Source organism: Eptatretus burgeri, chromosome 3, assembly GCF_056783735.1.
Source record: "Eptatretus burgeri isolate ZD-2024b chromosome 3, Ebu_testis_v1, whole genome shotgun sequence".
NCBI classification, from domain to species: domain Eukaryota; kingdom Metazoa; phylum Chordata; class Myxini; order Myxiniformes; family Myxinidae; genus Eptatretus; species Eptatretus burgeri.
Genome location: NC_140963.1, coordinates 58,410,902 through 58,425,160, shown reverse-complemented (window position 1 = coordinate 58,425,160; position 14,259 = coordinate 58,410,902). Strand labels below are relative to the sequence as shown.

General features: G+C 42.5%; 1 protein-coding gene across 8 annotated transcripts in view; it reads right to left on the bottom strand.

Moving 5' to 3' along the window:
* CTDSP1 (CTD small phosphatase 1) overlaps positions 1-14,259 on the bottom strand; it is a 133,374-nt gene that overhangs the window by 81,805 nt on the left and 37,310 nt on the right. For 4 of the 8 annotated variants that reach the window (XR_015056168.1, XM_085873583.1, XM_085873577.1 and 1 more), the window contains exon 1: positions 8,773-8,917. The exons of the other annotated variants lie outside the window; for them this stretch is intronic. Coding sequence is in view for 3 of the 4 variants with exons in the window: in XM_085873583.1 (XP_085729709.1) it covers positions 8,773-8,902 (130 nt within the window). In the remaining variant the exon portion in view is untranslated. Of the gene's footprint in view, positions 1-8,772; positions 8,918-14,259 lie in introns of those variants that run through there. 8 annotated transcript variants of the gene reach the window in all.

Below are 14,259 nucleotides of genomic sequence, written 5' to 3'. Positions count from 1 at the left end.
GGTCCAATGTGACCTATTTGCAATAGCAAAAAATAATAATTGAGAAACAGGAAATATTTAATTCAGAATCATTTGTTGAAGGGGTACAGTATCGTGATTATAAATAAAGCACTTTTAAGCAAGTGGTTTCAAAAGCCTAAGGGTGCAATTGAATAAGCCTGTTGTACTGAATCTACAAATTTATGTAAAGAATAGCTTTGCCACGAGCCTTAGTTGGTGTTTTAAAATTCTCCTCAGCTCATTAGTCAATTGAAGAATTAAGATAGAAGATTCAGCAATAGTTCACGTTAATGGAACCAATATGAACAACGTTTGCTGTACTTAAAATAAAAGCTCAGTAGATCACGACATGCTGGAGGCATTTAGTATCAAGGGAGATCCGAAGCATGAGAGAGTTGACCTTGTACATTTGAGTCTACCGTAAAATCCATACGCATCATGAAATAAGGGTTGGAAGTTCATGTATCCCCTACAATTATGGCTTTGTCTTGGCTCCCAGATGGTAATAAAAGCATGGTTGATTTAAAAATAAAAGAAATGTGCTGCCATTGAACTGAATTAAGAGGATGTAATTGTTTCCCCGAGTTAATGTGATGCATATAACAGGAGGGGACGATGGGTAGAGGGAGCGTAGGGTGTGCGGAAGGTGGAGGACGGTGGGGCACTGGAGGAGGTAGAGGGTGGGTGGGTGGTGAGTACATGTCAAAATGCCTTTTTTCAGGCAATATAAAATTGTATTTTACGTATGTATGTGGGCAAAAATGAAGCACAAGCTATTAATTGGAGGCAATTTGAAGGTATTTTTTTAAATGCATGCTGTTTTCAGTTCAGGTGCAGATTGGTACAACAATATGAGCCAGGGCATTTGTAATGCAATCAAGATGTAACCAAATTATGTTGTGAAATGCAACTCATAAACACAGGTGCAGGAACACCCCGATTTATGTCTCCCCCTTTTACATCATCACCTTATTAATACCACTGCTTGATTTGAGTCACCTCAACCCACACTTACGTCGCTCACAGCATCCATCCTCGTATCCGAACAAACTACTTTACGTCATGCATAAAGAAATGTACTGTACTGTACTGCAGAGTGGTTAAGAAGCAGCATAAAGGAGTTACTTTAGAAGTGAAATTCGATATTATTCATCGAATGGATGCTGGTGAATGTGCAGTTGACATTGAGGAGTCATTAAGTTTTCCTACAACTACGGTGCCCACCATCGATAAAAATGCCGACGTTCATTGCAAGTTAAGTTGATTCAACTGCTTCCAGAAGAGGTATCAAAGGTAAGAAAAATTCTAACTCTAAAATATGTGGGGTTTTTTTTGTTTTGTTTTTTAATACAGGAAATACTACCCGTCGCTTCGCTGACAGGAATACTAAGAGAAGCGAGAAAAAGAGATGGAGAGAGAGAGAGGAGGGAGGGGAAGCGAAGAGGGAGGGAGACCGAGGAGGGGTGGGGGAGGGAAGAGGGGTGGGGGAAGATAGGGCAGCGTGAGGGGAGAGGAAGGTAAGGCAGCATGAGGGGAGGGGAAGGTAAGGCAGCATGAGGGGAGGGGAAGGTAAGGCAGCATGAGGGGAGGGGAAGGTAAGGCAGCATGAGGGGAGGGGAAGGTAAGGCAGCATGAGGGGAGGGGAAGGTAAGGCAGCGTGAGGAGAGGGAAATGTAAGGCAGCGTGAGGGGAGGGAAATGTAAGGCAGCGTGAGGGGAGGGGAAGGTAAGGCAGCGTGAGGGGAGGGGAAGGTAAGGCAGCGTGAGGGGAGGGGAAGGTAAGGCAGCGTGAGGGGAGGGGAAGGTAACGTAAGGCAGTGTGAGAGGAGGGAAGGTAACGTAAGGCAGCGTGAGAGGAGGGAAGGTAACGTAAGGCAGCGTGAGGGGAGGGGAAAGTAACGTAAGGCAGCATGAGGAGAGGGGAAAGTAAGGCAGTGTGAGGGGAGGGGAAGGTAAGGCAGCGTGAGGGGAGGAGAAGGTAAGGCAGCGTGAGGGGAGGGGAAGGTAAGGCAGCGTGAGGGGGAGCGCCCGTCCAGACATAATCACCATCCGGATAGGTGCAGAGACAGAGAGAGAGAAAGAGATTGGGGGGGGGGGATGGAGAGAGACAAAGAGAGAGAGAGAGAGAGAGAGAGAGAGAGCGAGAGAGAGAGAGAGAGAGAGAGAGAGAGAGAGAGAGAGAGAGAGAGAGAGAGAGAGAGAGAGAGAGAGGTACCTCGACCTTGTAGCTAGCAACTGCCGACTGTACATCCCGATTGAGACCCAAACTGTACCATTATCGACTGTAGTAGTGTAAGGTGCTCGGCAAATGGCTTAAGCACTGAGGCAAGCACTCCAACGAAATGGTTGATGAGGACTGGCTTGGAAAATGATAGCATGCTGATTGGTAATGGCACATATCGGCAAAAAACTAAACATCACCGATTTCTGAACATTTTCACATTTCACTCCTGATTGAGTTATTTAGTCCACGTGATCCAATCCTCCAAACTCAAATGATATTTCGATGATATATTGTAATTAGTCTGTGAGAGTAGATCGTGGAAAATCGCATCATATAATGCACAAAATTGTTCCAAGCTCCAAATTTGAAAATGATAGCACTTACAAAAGTGGTGTATATAGTGGTTCGTAGGTATGAAGATCAAGCATTTGATGATATGAGTGCGGAAAGTGAAAAAAACATTTTGAGTGCTTTATTATTCACGAGCAGAGTATCTGCCCTGTCGGTGGTCTTGTTATAAACATGCAACACATTCTTCTGACGCATACCTTTATTTGGACGGTGTAAAGGCAACTGACAGCTTTGTATAGGCAAAAAATAAAAATAATAAATAACCTGGGTTACGTGCATAAAGCAAAAATATAACTTCTGCTTACGATCCAAAACACCTCACTGTATTGGAAAACGTGGGGACAAGAATACTGTCCTGTAAATAGTTGAGACTTTTAATACCCTCCCTCACCTGGAGGCGGTGCTACATGATCCACATTTACATGGAGAAGTTGCATCACACCCACCCCCTCCCCCACCCCTCCAAGACCACTGGCAAAGATAAAAACACCCCTCTACACTAATTGGGGGTCATGCTGATACTATGTAGCAAGTCTGGATTTAATTGGCCCAGAACTGCAGGAGGAGAAGCGTGACAGACAAACACAAACCCACACACTCTGGTCCATGAATTATAGTAAGGATAAACTGTTGCAGCCTGTTCCATCCAACTCAAGGCATTATTGAGTTGGTCGAACAAAATGGAAAATTAAGACCCCCAGCGAGGGAGAGCAAGGTGTCCGAGGACGCGCTTTGTTAAAGCATATAATTAAATAATGCCATTAATCATCTTCGGAAGGGGTGTTTTGATTAACCCAAACACCCAATTTTCACTCATGCAACACCTTGGAGTTTTCCTCGTATGCATGCTAAGTTTCAGGCTGCTAGGTTTCATGGTTTTGGAGTTATGATGGACACACACACACACACACACACACACACACACACACACACACACACACACACACACACACATATCTGGGGGGGGGGGGTTTCCAATATGTGTATTTGAATATAACCGTCATGAACAAAAAAAAAGTAATAGTAATACCAGAGGTAAAATGCAAAATATAAGAGGAAAAGTGGTGATGTTAGGAACACAAACACCCCCCGATATCTGGGGGGTTTTTTTCCAATATGCGTATTTGAATATAACCGTCATGAACAAAAAAAAAAGTAATAGTAATACCAGAGGTAAAATGCAAAATATAAGAGGAGAAGTGGTGATGTTAGGAACACAAACACCCCCCCCCCCATAATATTCCATTAATCATTGTAAGAAAAATTGCTTTCATTTACATCCTTTCGATATTTGTCACACTTTTCAAGAATGCATCCCCGACGTAAAACGGGGTGTCTAACAAGTAATACAAAAAAAAAAAAGATTTGTCTTTTTTCTTCGCAAAACCAACAAGTTTGTACCATATAACCGAGAAGGTGGTAAATGAAGCAATGCATGTGATTGTTTTTTTGTGCTATGATTTCACATTTGCAGAGCCACTGAACATTTATTTATCTTTATTATTTATATTTAGTTAACTAGAATAAGGCTGTGAACCTTGGCTAATGGACCCCAAAGACCTTTTCATTGAAACTCACAATAATTTAACTGGTCTAATAACAACACCAATAATTTAAGAGTGGGAGAAATACACTGGTCTGATAAACAATGTGGCTTTCTTTTCTTTGTGGCCCCAAAAGTCAGATCTGTTGCACAATCTGGTTGCATGCAACCAAATTACTTGTATGTTCACACAACTCGTTGCAAGAGCAGTTGTACAAGTGACTACTTGCAGTAAATACAGGCTCTACTTTCAGGCACTTTTCTGAGCAATTTATAACGTGCACATTTGTGATCAATTAGAATTGGTTGTTACAATCCTGACAATGCATGTTACCTAATTTCCTGTTTTAAAGAGATGACATCACAAAAATGTCGATGATATTTAAAAAAAAAATGACAAATCTAAGCCTTTATTTACACTGAATCACTTCTGCATTCATTATCACACTCAATACAACAGCAGATGAAACAACTAATGGCCAGCACTTCATCAATATATAAATAGTGAAACAATTGATGACTAAAAGAAGTAAAAGCACCACCAGGGTCAGAAATGATGTTGCAAGAGCCAACTGAATTGCGAGAGAACAATAAAATAAAACTACACACACTTATAAACATGCTCAGATGTAGATAAAAGTTAGGATCAAGTGTCCCATTTCATGAGAACGATTTGGTTACACAACTGATCGCTCACGTGTGGACCAGGAGTTATGTGATCTGCATCCTACAACATAAAAACCTTTTATAAAATGCAAAATGATGTAGGGACGTTACTCCAAAAAGTATGTAAACAAGGGAGGGATGGTATTATTTTTTGTATACAATGCCGAGGCTCGTATAAGAGCTAACACAGAACATGTATAACAAGGGGAGGAGACAAGAGAGCTGTGAGAGGGAAGGACGAAACAGTGGGGAACAAAACATTAGGAGATCTGTGGAAAGGAGAGGGATGGGGCAGGGATCACGGGGTATACAAGATAGACAGGACAGGGACTTTCAGGAAGGAAAGCAGGGAATTTGAACGAGGTGGGTTTGGAGTGGATTAACAGGGGAAGAAAACATCATGGTTTTGGATGGGGGAAGATGTGAGATGGTGGTGAATAGCTATTTCAAAGACCTGAAGGGAAGAGTGGGATTGAAGAGAGTGTGAAAAAGAGGAATGAAAGTGTGAAGGTGAGCAGTGATTCTTGAATTTGGTAGTTTTATCAGAAGGCGATTGTGGACGGACCTCGAGTGCTCTGCAGAAATATTTGGGAGGGGGGAGCAGATCACAGACATAGCAGTGGAGGCAAGGCCGGAGAGGAGACCATAAAAGACAGAAAGACCACCGACCTGTCTGCGGTGAGACCCAGAGCCAGCTTCATCGTGGGAGATACCAATCATCAAAAAATAAATGATCATGTGAATCTATCCCTACATATTTCGTTGAATAATGATTGACCACAAAAAAGAAAAAGTTACATCGAACAAACAAACGAACACATGCACAGTGTCTTGTCTAGAGACAAACAGACAAAGAAAGGAAGATGTAAGGATGGTTTCACATGAATATTTCGTGACCATCCCTACCTTGTCTACATACATTTTGGAGTAACATCCATAACAAAACCTGCAGTGTACGTGTATGAATCACATCAGACCCTGAAGAACCACAAACAAGCCCCTTTAAGACCCCTAAAACTCTTTGCAACCCCAAGACCCATTAAGACCACAAAGACCCAATGACTCCTAAAATCCTAAAAACCCTTTAATACCCCAAAGACCCTGTAGATCGAGTTACATCCTTTAGAACCCCGAAGACCCTTCGACTCCTTTCTACCCTTTATTAGACATTCACACCTTTCAGAACTTTTTAATACACTGAAGACCCCTTGGACCTTGAAACCCTTTTCATACGTTTTAGGACCCTTTTGACCTCCAGACCTTAAATTTCACCCTTTAGACCACTTTGGACACCAGACCATTTCAACCCTTTTAGACATTTTCAGACCATTGACATTTTCAACCTTCAGACCATTGACAACGAGACAATTCAGACCTTTCATTTGCTGGAATGGTTAAACCTTCAATTCTTTATTTGAAATGACATTTTACGCTTGTTACTTACAAAATCTAAAGATTTCATAAGTATATTGATGACTTCCGTCATCTGTTTGTGTGTGTGTTTGTTTGTAGGCACGATAACTCGAACGGAAGAAGCTACCAATGTCAAATTACACCACATGATTCAGGAGGGTGATGGCTAGTGCTGATTAGATTTTGGTCAAAAGTCAAGGTCACAGTGAGGTCAAACATTCGATTTTTTATGGTTTGGTACAGAATCATCGTAGAAACTTCTGGTTTGCGTCGCTACCTTCTCTAGAGACAGCTTTTATTAGACAAGGTGAGAGGTCAAGTTAACGATTTCGTAAGTACCAGTTTATGACTGCTTGTTTTAAGAATTATTTCAGGGAGATAACTCTGTAAAACTTCGACACAAATTACACGTTAGCGGATGTTGTGCATGAGTGTTGTTGCACACAAGATGGTGGTTTCCCAGCGGTTCCGTGGAGAGGTTTCTTGGTGCCGAGGTCTATAAAACGGTAACAGCTTTTGTAATGGTTAAACATTCATTTGTTTGTTTTAAATGACATTTACGCATGTTTGATGCTATGGATGAAGTTTGGTGGGTTATCCAAGTCACGTGGTGGTATTCTCAGAAACCTGTACATCATCAACTCCATGCGATTTACGAGTATGCTTTGATGCAACTTGAGAACTGTATCGCATGCATGCGTTACAAATTAGCCATACGCGTTAATCGAAGAGTTTTGTAACAACTCATAAATAATTGACGTGAAAGTAGATTTCATACATGAAGCCCAAGTTACGTCATTTGTGTACTTCTTGAGGAACTATTGTTTATATTTGCTGATTGTTAAAGCAAGGTAACCGAGATATTGTTTTATTGCAGTCAGTCACTGAAACTGAATCCTTGACTCACGTGGCATGTCAGAAAGCAAAGTTTGTACGTCATCGAGGACATGTGATTAAAGAGTGAAACTCACAGTGCATTGATATTGTCCTCGTTACACAGCAGAATGACATTTGCAATCAACCACCTTTCATTTAGTACACCCTTCCACACAAAACAAGTCCTGGTTGTTGTTTTTTTAGTTTTTTGTTTTGCCATGGTCTTAGTGGGTACTGAAAAGTGATCCCTGCCGAGACAATCAGCTGAACAGACCATGTAGGCTGTCAAATGTAGCCCAAGCGACTTTTTGAGAAGATACTCCAACTTTGAGTTTTGTATATAGCAGGTGGGACTGAGTTTTTTTTTCCCCACAGCATCCCTACATAGAAGGTGCTAATGCATTCTCTGATAAGCTAATTTTGTGTGTATACATCTGTAAATCATATTTTAAAATAAATAAACAAGCACTGTTGGGCCAATCTCCACCAAATTTTGCATGCGTGCTGGGTTCCCAGATGGAAGGGGTATTACTCGTAAATAAAGGGTATTACTCGTTTGCCTGTTTGGCACTTGCATCTGAGCATGTAGCTCTTGATACTGGCATCCTTGGTTCAAATCCCAAACATAATGTAGATTTTTCCAAAGTCTACCAGTATTCTTACAATTCGTGCAAAAGTACACCATTTTTGTTCACACGAGTCATTTATCACATTCACACACTTAAATGTCTGCACCACATGACAAACTCGATGGAGCCATCCTAATTATACATTGGCTCATCAGTCAGGGGACTTTCCACGGGCTTTCCCTTCATTACAAGTACTCACAGCACTTTCAACAGACTGAGAGAGCAAGAACCCTTTGGCATAAAGCGTGATGGATGGATGTATGCTCCTTGTAGTAATAGATATATTACCAAGGTATAAATTGTTTGGCAGTGATTTTTTTTGTTCGACCACAATAACTACCCCGAGCACTTATTGGAAGGGGGGGGGGGGTGTTTATTTGAGGCGTAGCATATATTTTTTCATATATTCCTAATGGGTAGGGCGGTGCTTATTGGAGAGGGGAGGCGTTTATTGGAGGAAATACAGTACATATGTATTAAAGAGTAAATTATGAAAAACAATGTTATTCCAGCCTTTCAGGCACCTGCAGTGGATAACTGAGTTATGTCAGGTTATTAACAGTGCCATGATCACCACCACTTTGCACTGTTGTAGTTGGGGTCAGCGGTTCATCGAAAATGTGCGAATGGAACTTTTTTGCAAATTTGGAATGTGGCCAGGGGCCTGGTACAGAATGGCCGACTATTTTCAAAAGGCAGCTTGGGATATTTACATCCACTAGCGAATGCTAGCAAATTGGACAGCAGGCATAATGCATTCTCTAAAGGACACCAACCTTTTTTTCCCCCTGCAAGAGCAAGGCTCATGGAAGAGCAAAGTTAAATTGACAGTAGGGTAGCCAAGCAACAATTGGGCACAACCACCAAGAGGATAAACAAACAGAAAAGGAGCGAGCAAGAGGAAGACATCAGCAAGTAAGAGGGTTGGATTAGGAAGGCTTAATGGGGGTAAGAATGAAGAGAGACACACCTGCCTCAAGAAGGTGGTTCATAGACAGGGGAAGCAAGGAATAAAAGAGTTGAGGTGTGCAGTTAGTTTGGATTTTGGAATCCCAACCAGGACGGGGTTACCGAAAGAACGTTGCATGCATCCTGGACTTGCGAGGGAGGATCGGAGACTTGGAGAAGAGATGGTATAAAACAGGGAGACCACTGACCGGCCTGCAACATATGAGCAACAGACATTGGGCTTTGGCCTCATCACTGGAGACCTCAATCATTTTGATTACTTTAGATGAACGACAGAATCTAGGAGAGACAGACATTATGCTGAAACACCAGCTGATAGAGGAGAGCACTACTTCATTCACCTACAGATAAAAGGTCTTGTACATTGCACGTAGCTCTAATTTTTCAAGGGAAGACTCGGATCCACAGATGATACTCAGTTTGCAGCTGGCTTTGTAGGCCAGCTTTGCAATGTGGTTGGCCCAGAAAAGATCATGGCTGATGGAAAAGCCGAGAAGCTCAAGAGACTGAACACCTCTTCCAGTGTATGACCAAGGAAATATAGAGGTGGATTTGTTTGATGATCATTACGTCCGCCACCAAAAGGTGGACAGAGGTTATGTTTTCACCCATGTTTGTTTCTCTGTCTGTCTATCTGTCTGTTTTTGAGCATGATAATTAAAAACGTTGTGGACAGATTCGGACGAGACTTAGTGGACAGTTTTGTTGTGTGACAAGGAGGAATTGATTAGATTTTGGTGAGGATCCGGACACAAGAATTATTTAAGTCATTCTTCACAAATGACTGATCGGACCGAAAACGATATACTGTTCAGTATAAGCATGACATTTCAGAGTAGTGGGGGTTATGACAAAACTTGGAGGATGAGTGGGGGAGGGGACAAGAACAAGCCAATTCGATTTTGGTCTGGGTCCTGATGCAGATCCGGCCTATCAGTGGGATACAAAATGTAAACTGTTCAGCCTGGCAGAGGAATGTGCTCTAATGAGTGCCGCTGTAGTTAATGAAATGAAATACCATGCCTATTCTCTCTCTATCGAGTGCAGCCTGTGGCTGCTGGATGCATCATTGGTTGGGACACGGCTATGCCGCTGATGCAGTGTCCCCCTTACCAGTACACTGGTACTCATTTTGCCAATCTCGGAAGGATGACAGGCTGAGTCAACCTCCTGGTGTATATTAATTCAGCGGCCAACGGGGCTTGAACTCAGGACCCTCGGATCCCAAGCCGCCACCCTAACCACTAAGCCAACACCAGGCTACCATGCCTGTAAAGTACCAGGATGAAGGTTGAAAAGTTGGGTTGGACATCAAACTCAGAGCAGACATCTCAAGGTAGCCCTTATTAGCACCATCCAGGGGTCAATACTGTACTGTATTGAAACGGTTATCAAAAAAGTAAAAATAATAATGATAATAAACTTTTACAAAACTACAGGAGACCCTCAGGAGTTTAATGCGAGGTTGAAAGCTCAGGAGATTAAATGGAGGCTGATTCACTTGGGAGATTTTTGAAGAACTTCACAACAGAGACGTGAGTGGCAGCCTTCATTTTTGTTCGTTGACCGCCTTGTAACATTTCTGGACATTCTCCATCTCCCTCCACACCTTGGAACTTCTCATGCAGTCAGGATCGTGTTCATCAAAGATGGCCATGGCTTCATTGGCCAATTTGAAACCTTTCGCCATGATCATTGTCATGAGGGTTTTCACAGGCACAACCACCTCAGGACTTGATTCTGATTATTCTTTGATGTGCTCCTCCTCCAGAGCCTCCAGAGCCATTGCTCAACCACCTGTGTGAAAGAAGCAAATCCTGAACATCATCTTCGTCGACCTCCTCAAATCCCACTTGCAGGGCCATGTCCACAATCTTGCCTTGCTTCGTTGACTTCAGCCTCTGTGAAACCTCTGAATTCAATCACTGCCTCAAGCCAGAGTTGATGGAGATGAAAATGATGGTGGGGATGAAAGTGCAGCTGGCATGCGTTCCCAATAAAGTCCAGTTTAATTGAGGTTAAACACCTGGTTTGGTGTGTAACTTCCATCGGTAATCACTGATTTGAAGACAGCTGCAAATTTTTCGGCAACAGCATGATCTGCAGCAACAGCTTCCCCAATAAACTTGAGATTGTGGAATGCATGGCGGCTCTTGAAATGCTCGAACCACCCATGACTGGCAGCAAAAGGCACTGGATCATTGGTATCTTTGGTTAGATAACCATACAAATGCCTCGCCTTCTCTTGAATGACCATTCCAGACAAGGGCATGTTCTGTTGATTCTGAATGGCCTATCGCTATCCACATGGTCAGCATCTTCTCAATAGCATCAGGCCGAGATCCTGCAGTTATGGTAACAATGACATTCGTTGTTGTCTGAGCGCTCTTACATATTTTATCATGATTGTCATGAATGGTTCTCACTGTAAAATCATAAAGTCCCAGCTGTCTTTGGATATCAATGCTGCACTCACCTCTATGGAACCAATTTAAAACATTTAATTTCACCTCGAATGAATGAGACTTTCTTGACTCCTTCACTTGATAATTATCTCCAATACCACTTGTTCCACGACTTGCAGCCATAGTTTTGGCCACTGTGAGTGAACGACTCGCTCAGAATGACAGAGCACGGTGGTGGTTGTTGTTGTTTAAGTCAATCTGCACTGTAGCGAAAACACATCAGAACACGTGTTATATGAGGGTTCCCCATATATCTCACTGAGATCAATTTCCCAAACTCTCCTTAAAATCGTTAGTCTTCAGACTGCTCCCAGTTGTTTGGTCCTAATCTGATGAACCTCATCAAAGTGGATACGCCGGCCAACTGATTCGGGCGCTCCAAGCAAGTTCTCAGGCCTATTTACCATGTTACTGAACTCCAATGGAACACCCGAGCCAGTTCCATGTGTCCGGATATCCAAAGTGGCAACCCATTTCTCGGACACAGAAACGATCTTGTACTGGGCGCTAATCGCCCGAACCCAATCTGTCCTTCATCGGACGTGTATAACTCCTATAATTAGCCATCAGAGCAACTCGAATACTCAAGAGACCATGTGGATTTATCATGTGTATCAGAAACAAAAAGGGTGGGAATACAAAATAAAAAGCAATACAATTCTTTACACCCAAAACCTATATGCACCTCCAAAGTGAATGAACCAATCAATGACAGATCCTTATCTATTTAAGAACTTAATGGGCCCCATTCGTACCTCAGTAGATAGACCAGATATATGTACAAGACTGAAAATATCGCTGCCTGCCTCTCGACGGGACACAGCTGAGTCCCAGGTGGAGGCACGGCCTTGTAGAGACCAGTTTGTGCTGTAGACCGAGCTGTCATGAGGGGAGGTAATTGGGTGCAGCCGACAGTGGGGACGTGGCGGAAGGCTCGAGCAAGCACATGCTTTGTGTTGCAAAAACACCTCTCGAGTTGCTTGCAACGTGCTTGCAGGCAGATGCTTCACACTGCAGAAAAACCCCTCCAGCCCTCCGGGCTGGCTCCTCTACCGCACACACCTTGCTCAGCTTGATGATGTGGCATCCAAGGCCTTCAACATAATTGGAATTGCCCACACTGAAGCCGAGTCGATGGGCCTATCACTTTTCCATCACAGACAGGTCAGTCAGTGGTCTTTCTGTCTTCTACCACCTTTCTAGTTTCGCACCCTCCGCCCTTTCCGTGTTTTGTCCTCCCCTCACAAACAACTCCCCCTCCTCCAAGTTCCTACAGAGCACACACGGTCCAATATCAACCCCCCTCTCATGAAACTCCTAAAATCCAAGATCACTACTCACCTCCACTCATTCGTTCCTCTTTATCCCCACATGTGGAACCAACCACCACATTCTCGTAAATCTCGTTCTTCCTTCCAGGCAGTCTTCAAGACAACTGTTCACCACCATCTCAGATCACCCACAATCCAAAACCATGATCTTCTCTACACTTGTTAACCAAATTCCCCCCCCCCCCAAACTCCCTTCCAAATTTCCAGTTTTCCCTTCCTGATTTTTCTTCTGCATCATCCTGTCCATCTCATGCATCCTGTCATGCCCCCCCCCCTCATTCTTCACCATACCCATAGTTTATCCAAGTCACCCTATATTTTATCCTTCAAACAATCAGCCTCTCTTTCCCTTTCTTTTTTGTTTAGCGTTCTCACTCTTCCAAGAGCCTTGACTCTGCATCAGGGCTGGGCGATATTGATATTTTTGCATGTCGATCATTGTCTTTCCAAATGTCGACGATCTTGCGATATATCAACATTGCGCAATCACTTATGCCAATGTAATGTAACCATCCCACGGAAGCGCTAAGGGATTCACACTAATCGATGTTTATATAACCTTAATGATAACCCACTGTGCAACAGCTCGAAGCTATAGCTGCTTATCAGCATATAATGCGTTCTGAAATTGATGTAAATACTTTTGTGTGCTCTCATTTCCAAAATCTATCAGTCATCGTCACACAAACACAACATCATGATGGGTATTTTTGAACATTAATTTCACTTTTGCAAATTGGCAAAGAAGCCTCTTATGGCTCGACTTCGTACTTAAAATATAGTGTACTACTGTATTTTAAAGTAGCCGAATGTCTCTGTCCATCCATGTGCTTGTCATGCTCTTTTTGCTGGGTCGTCATTATGGCATTATGTCTAACGCTAGGTGAGGCCTTTGTGGACATACACGCAATCCCAAAATTCCAGCACTCGATGCATCCCGTGCTTATCTGTTTCGTTAAAGTTTTTTCTTTGTTTACGATAGCCGCAACGAGATGAAAAAATTTAAACACTTTTTTTTGTTTTAATTTTGGTTATCCATCCAACTTGACACCGAAGTCGTGTTTTTTTGAAAATACCACTTGAAATTCACAGCCCTGTGAATAACAAGGACAAATGTGTCCAAGAGCAGCGTCCTAAAGGTTTTGTGGGCTAAAAAAAAAAAAAAAACCAACAACAACAACAACTTACGATATTTCGTCACGTGCCTTGATTAAGCCAATAGCGAGACCCGTCATAGTGTATTTACGAAATATAGTGTATTTACGAAATAAATAATGTATTTACGAATTTACAATACATTAAATGGAATAATCTTTAAATAGTAACGTGAACTTTTCGAAACTTTAAAGCAAATGTCCGAATATATTTAAAAGTTCATGATAGACGCTCTCAATGCGAGGATGTGTACAGGTGCTTAGTATTTAAGGACATCCGGATCGTGTTATTAAAGAGCTGAGTCCTAATATAAAGGTTTTGTCTTCACAAGAAGAAGAACAACAACAACAACAACAACAACGCCGAGCGTTTTTAGAGCAGCGTTCGCGATGCGAGATGCTGCTAAAAATAAATGAATCACCAGGGAACCATGCAGCCATAAACAACGCAGCACGAAAATGGTGAACCAAACGTAAAAATGCTATTCGATATGTTGACTAACGGTAATGATAAGGAGGTTCCAAGTAAGACTACATACATACATACATACATTTCTCAAAGTTTTATTTACCGTTTTTGTTTCCAGTTGTCGCCTTTGACGCGTGCCATCACAATTACTGCAAATAGCATCCCTACAA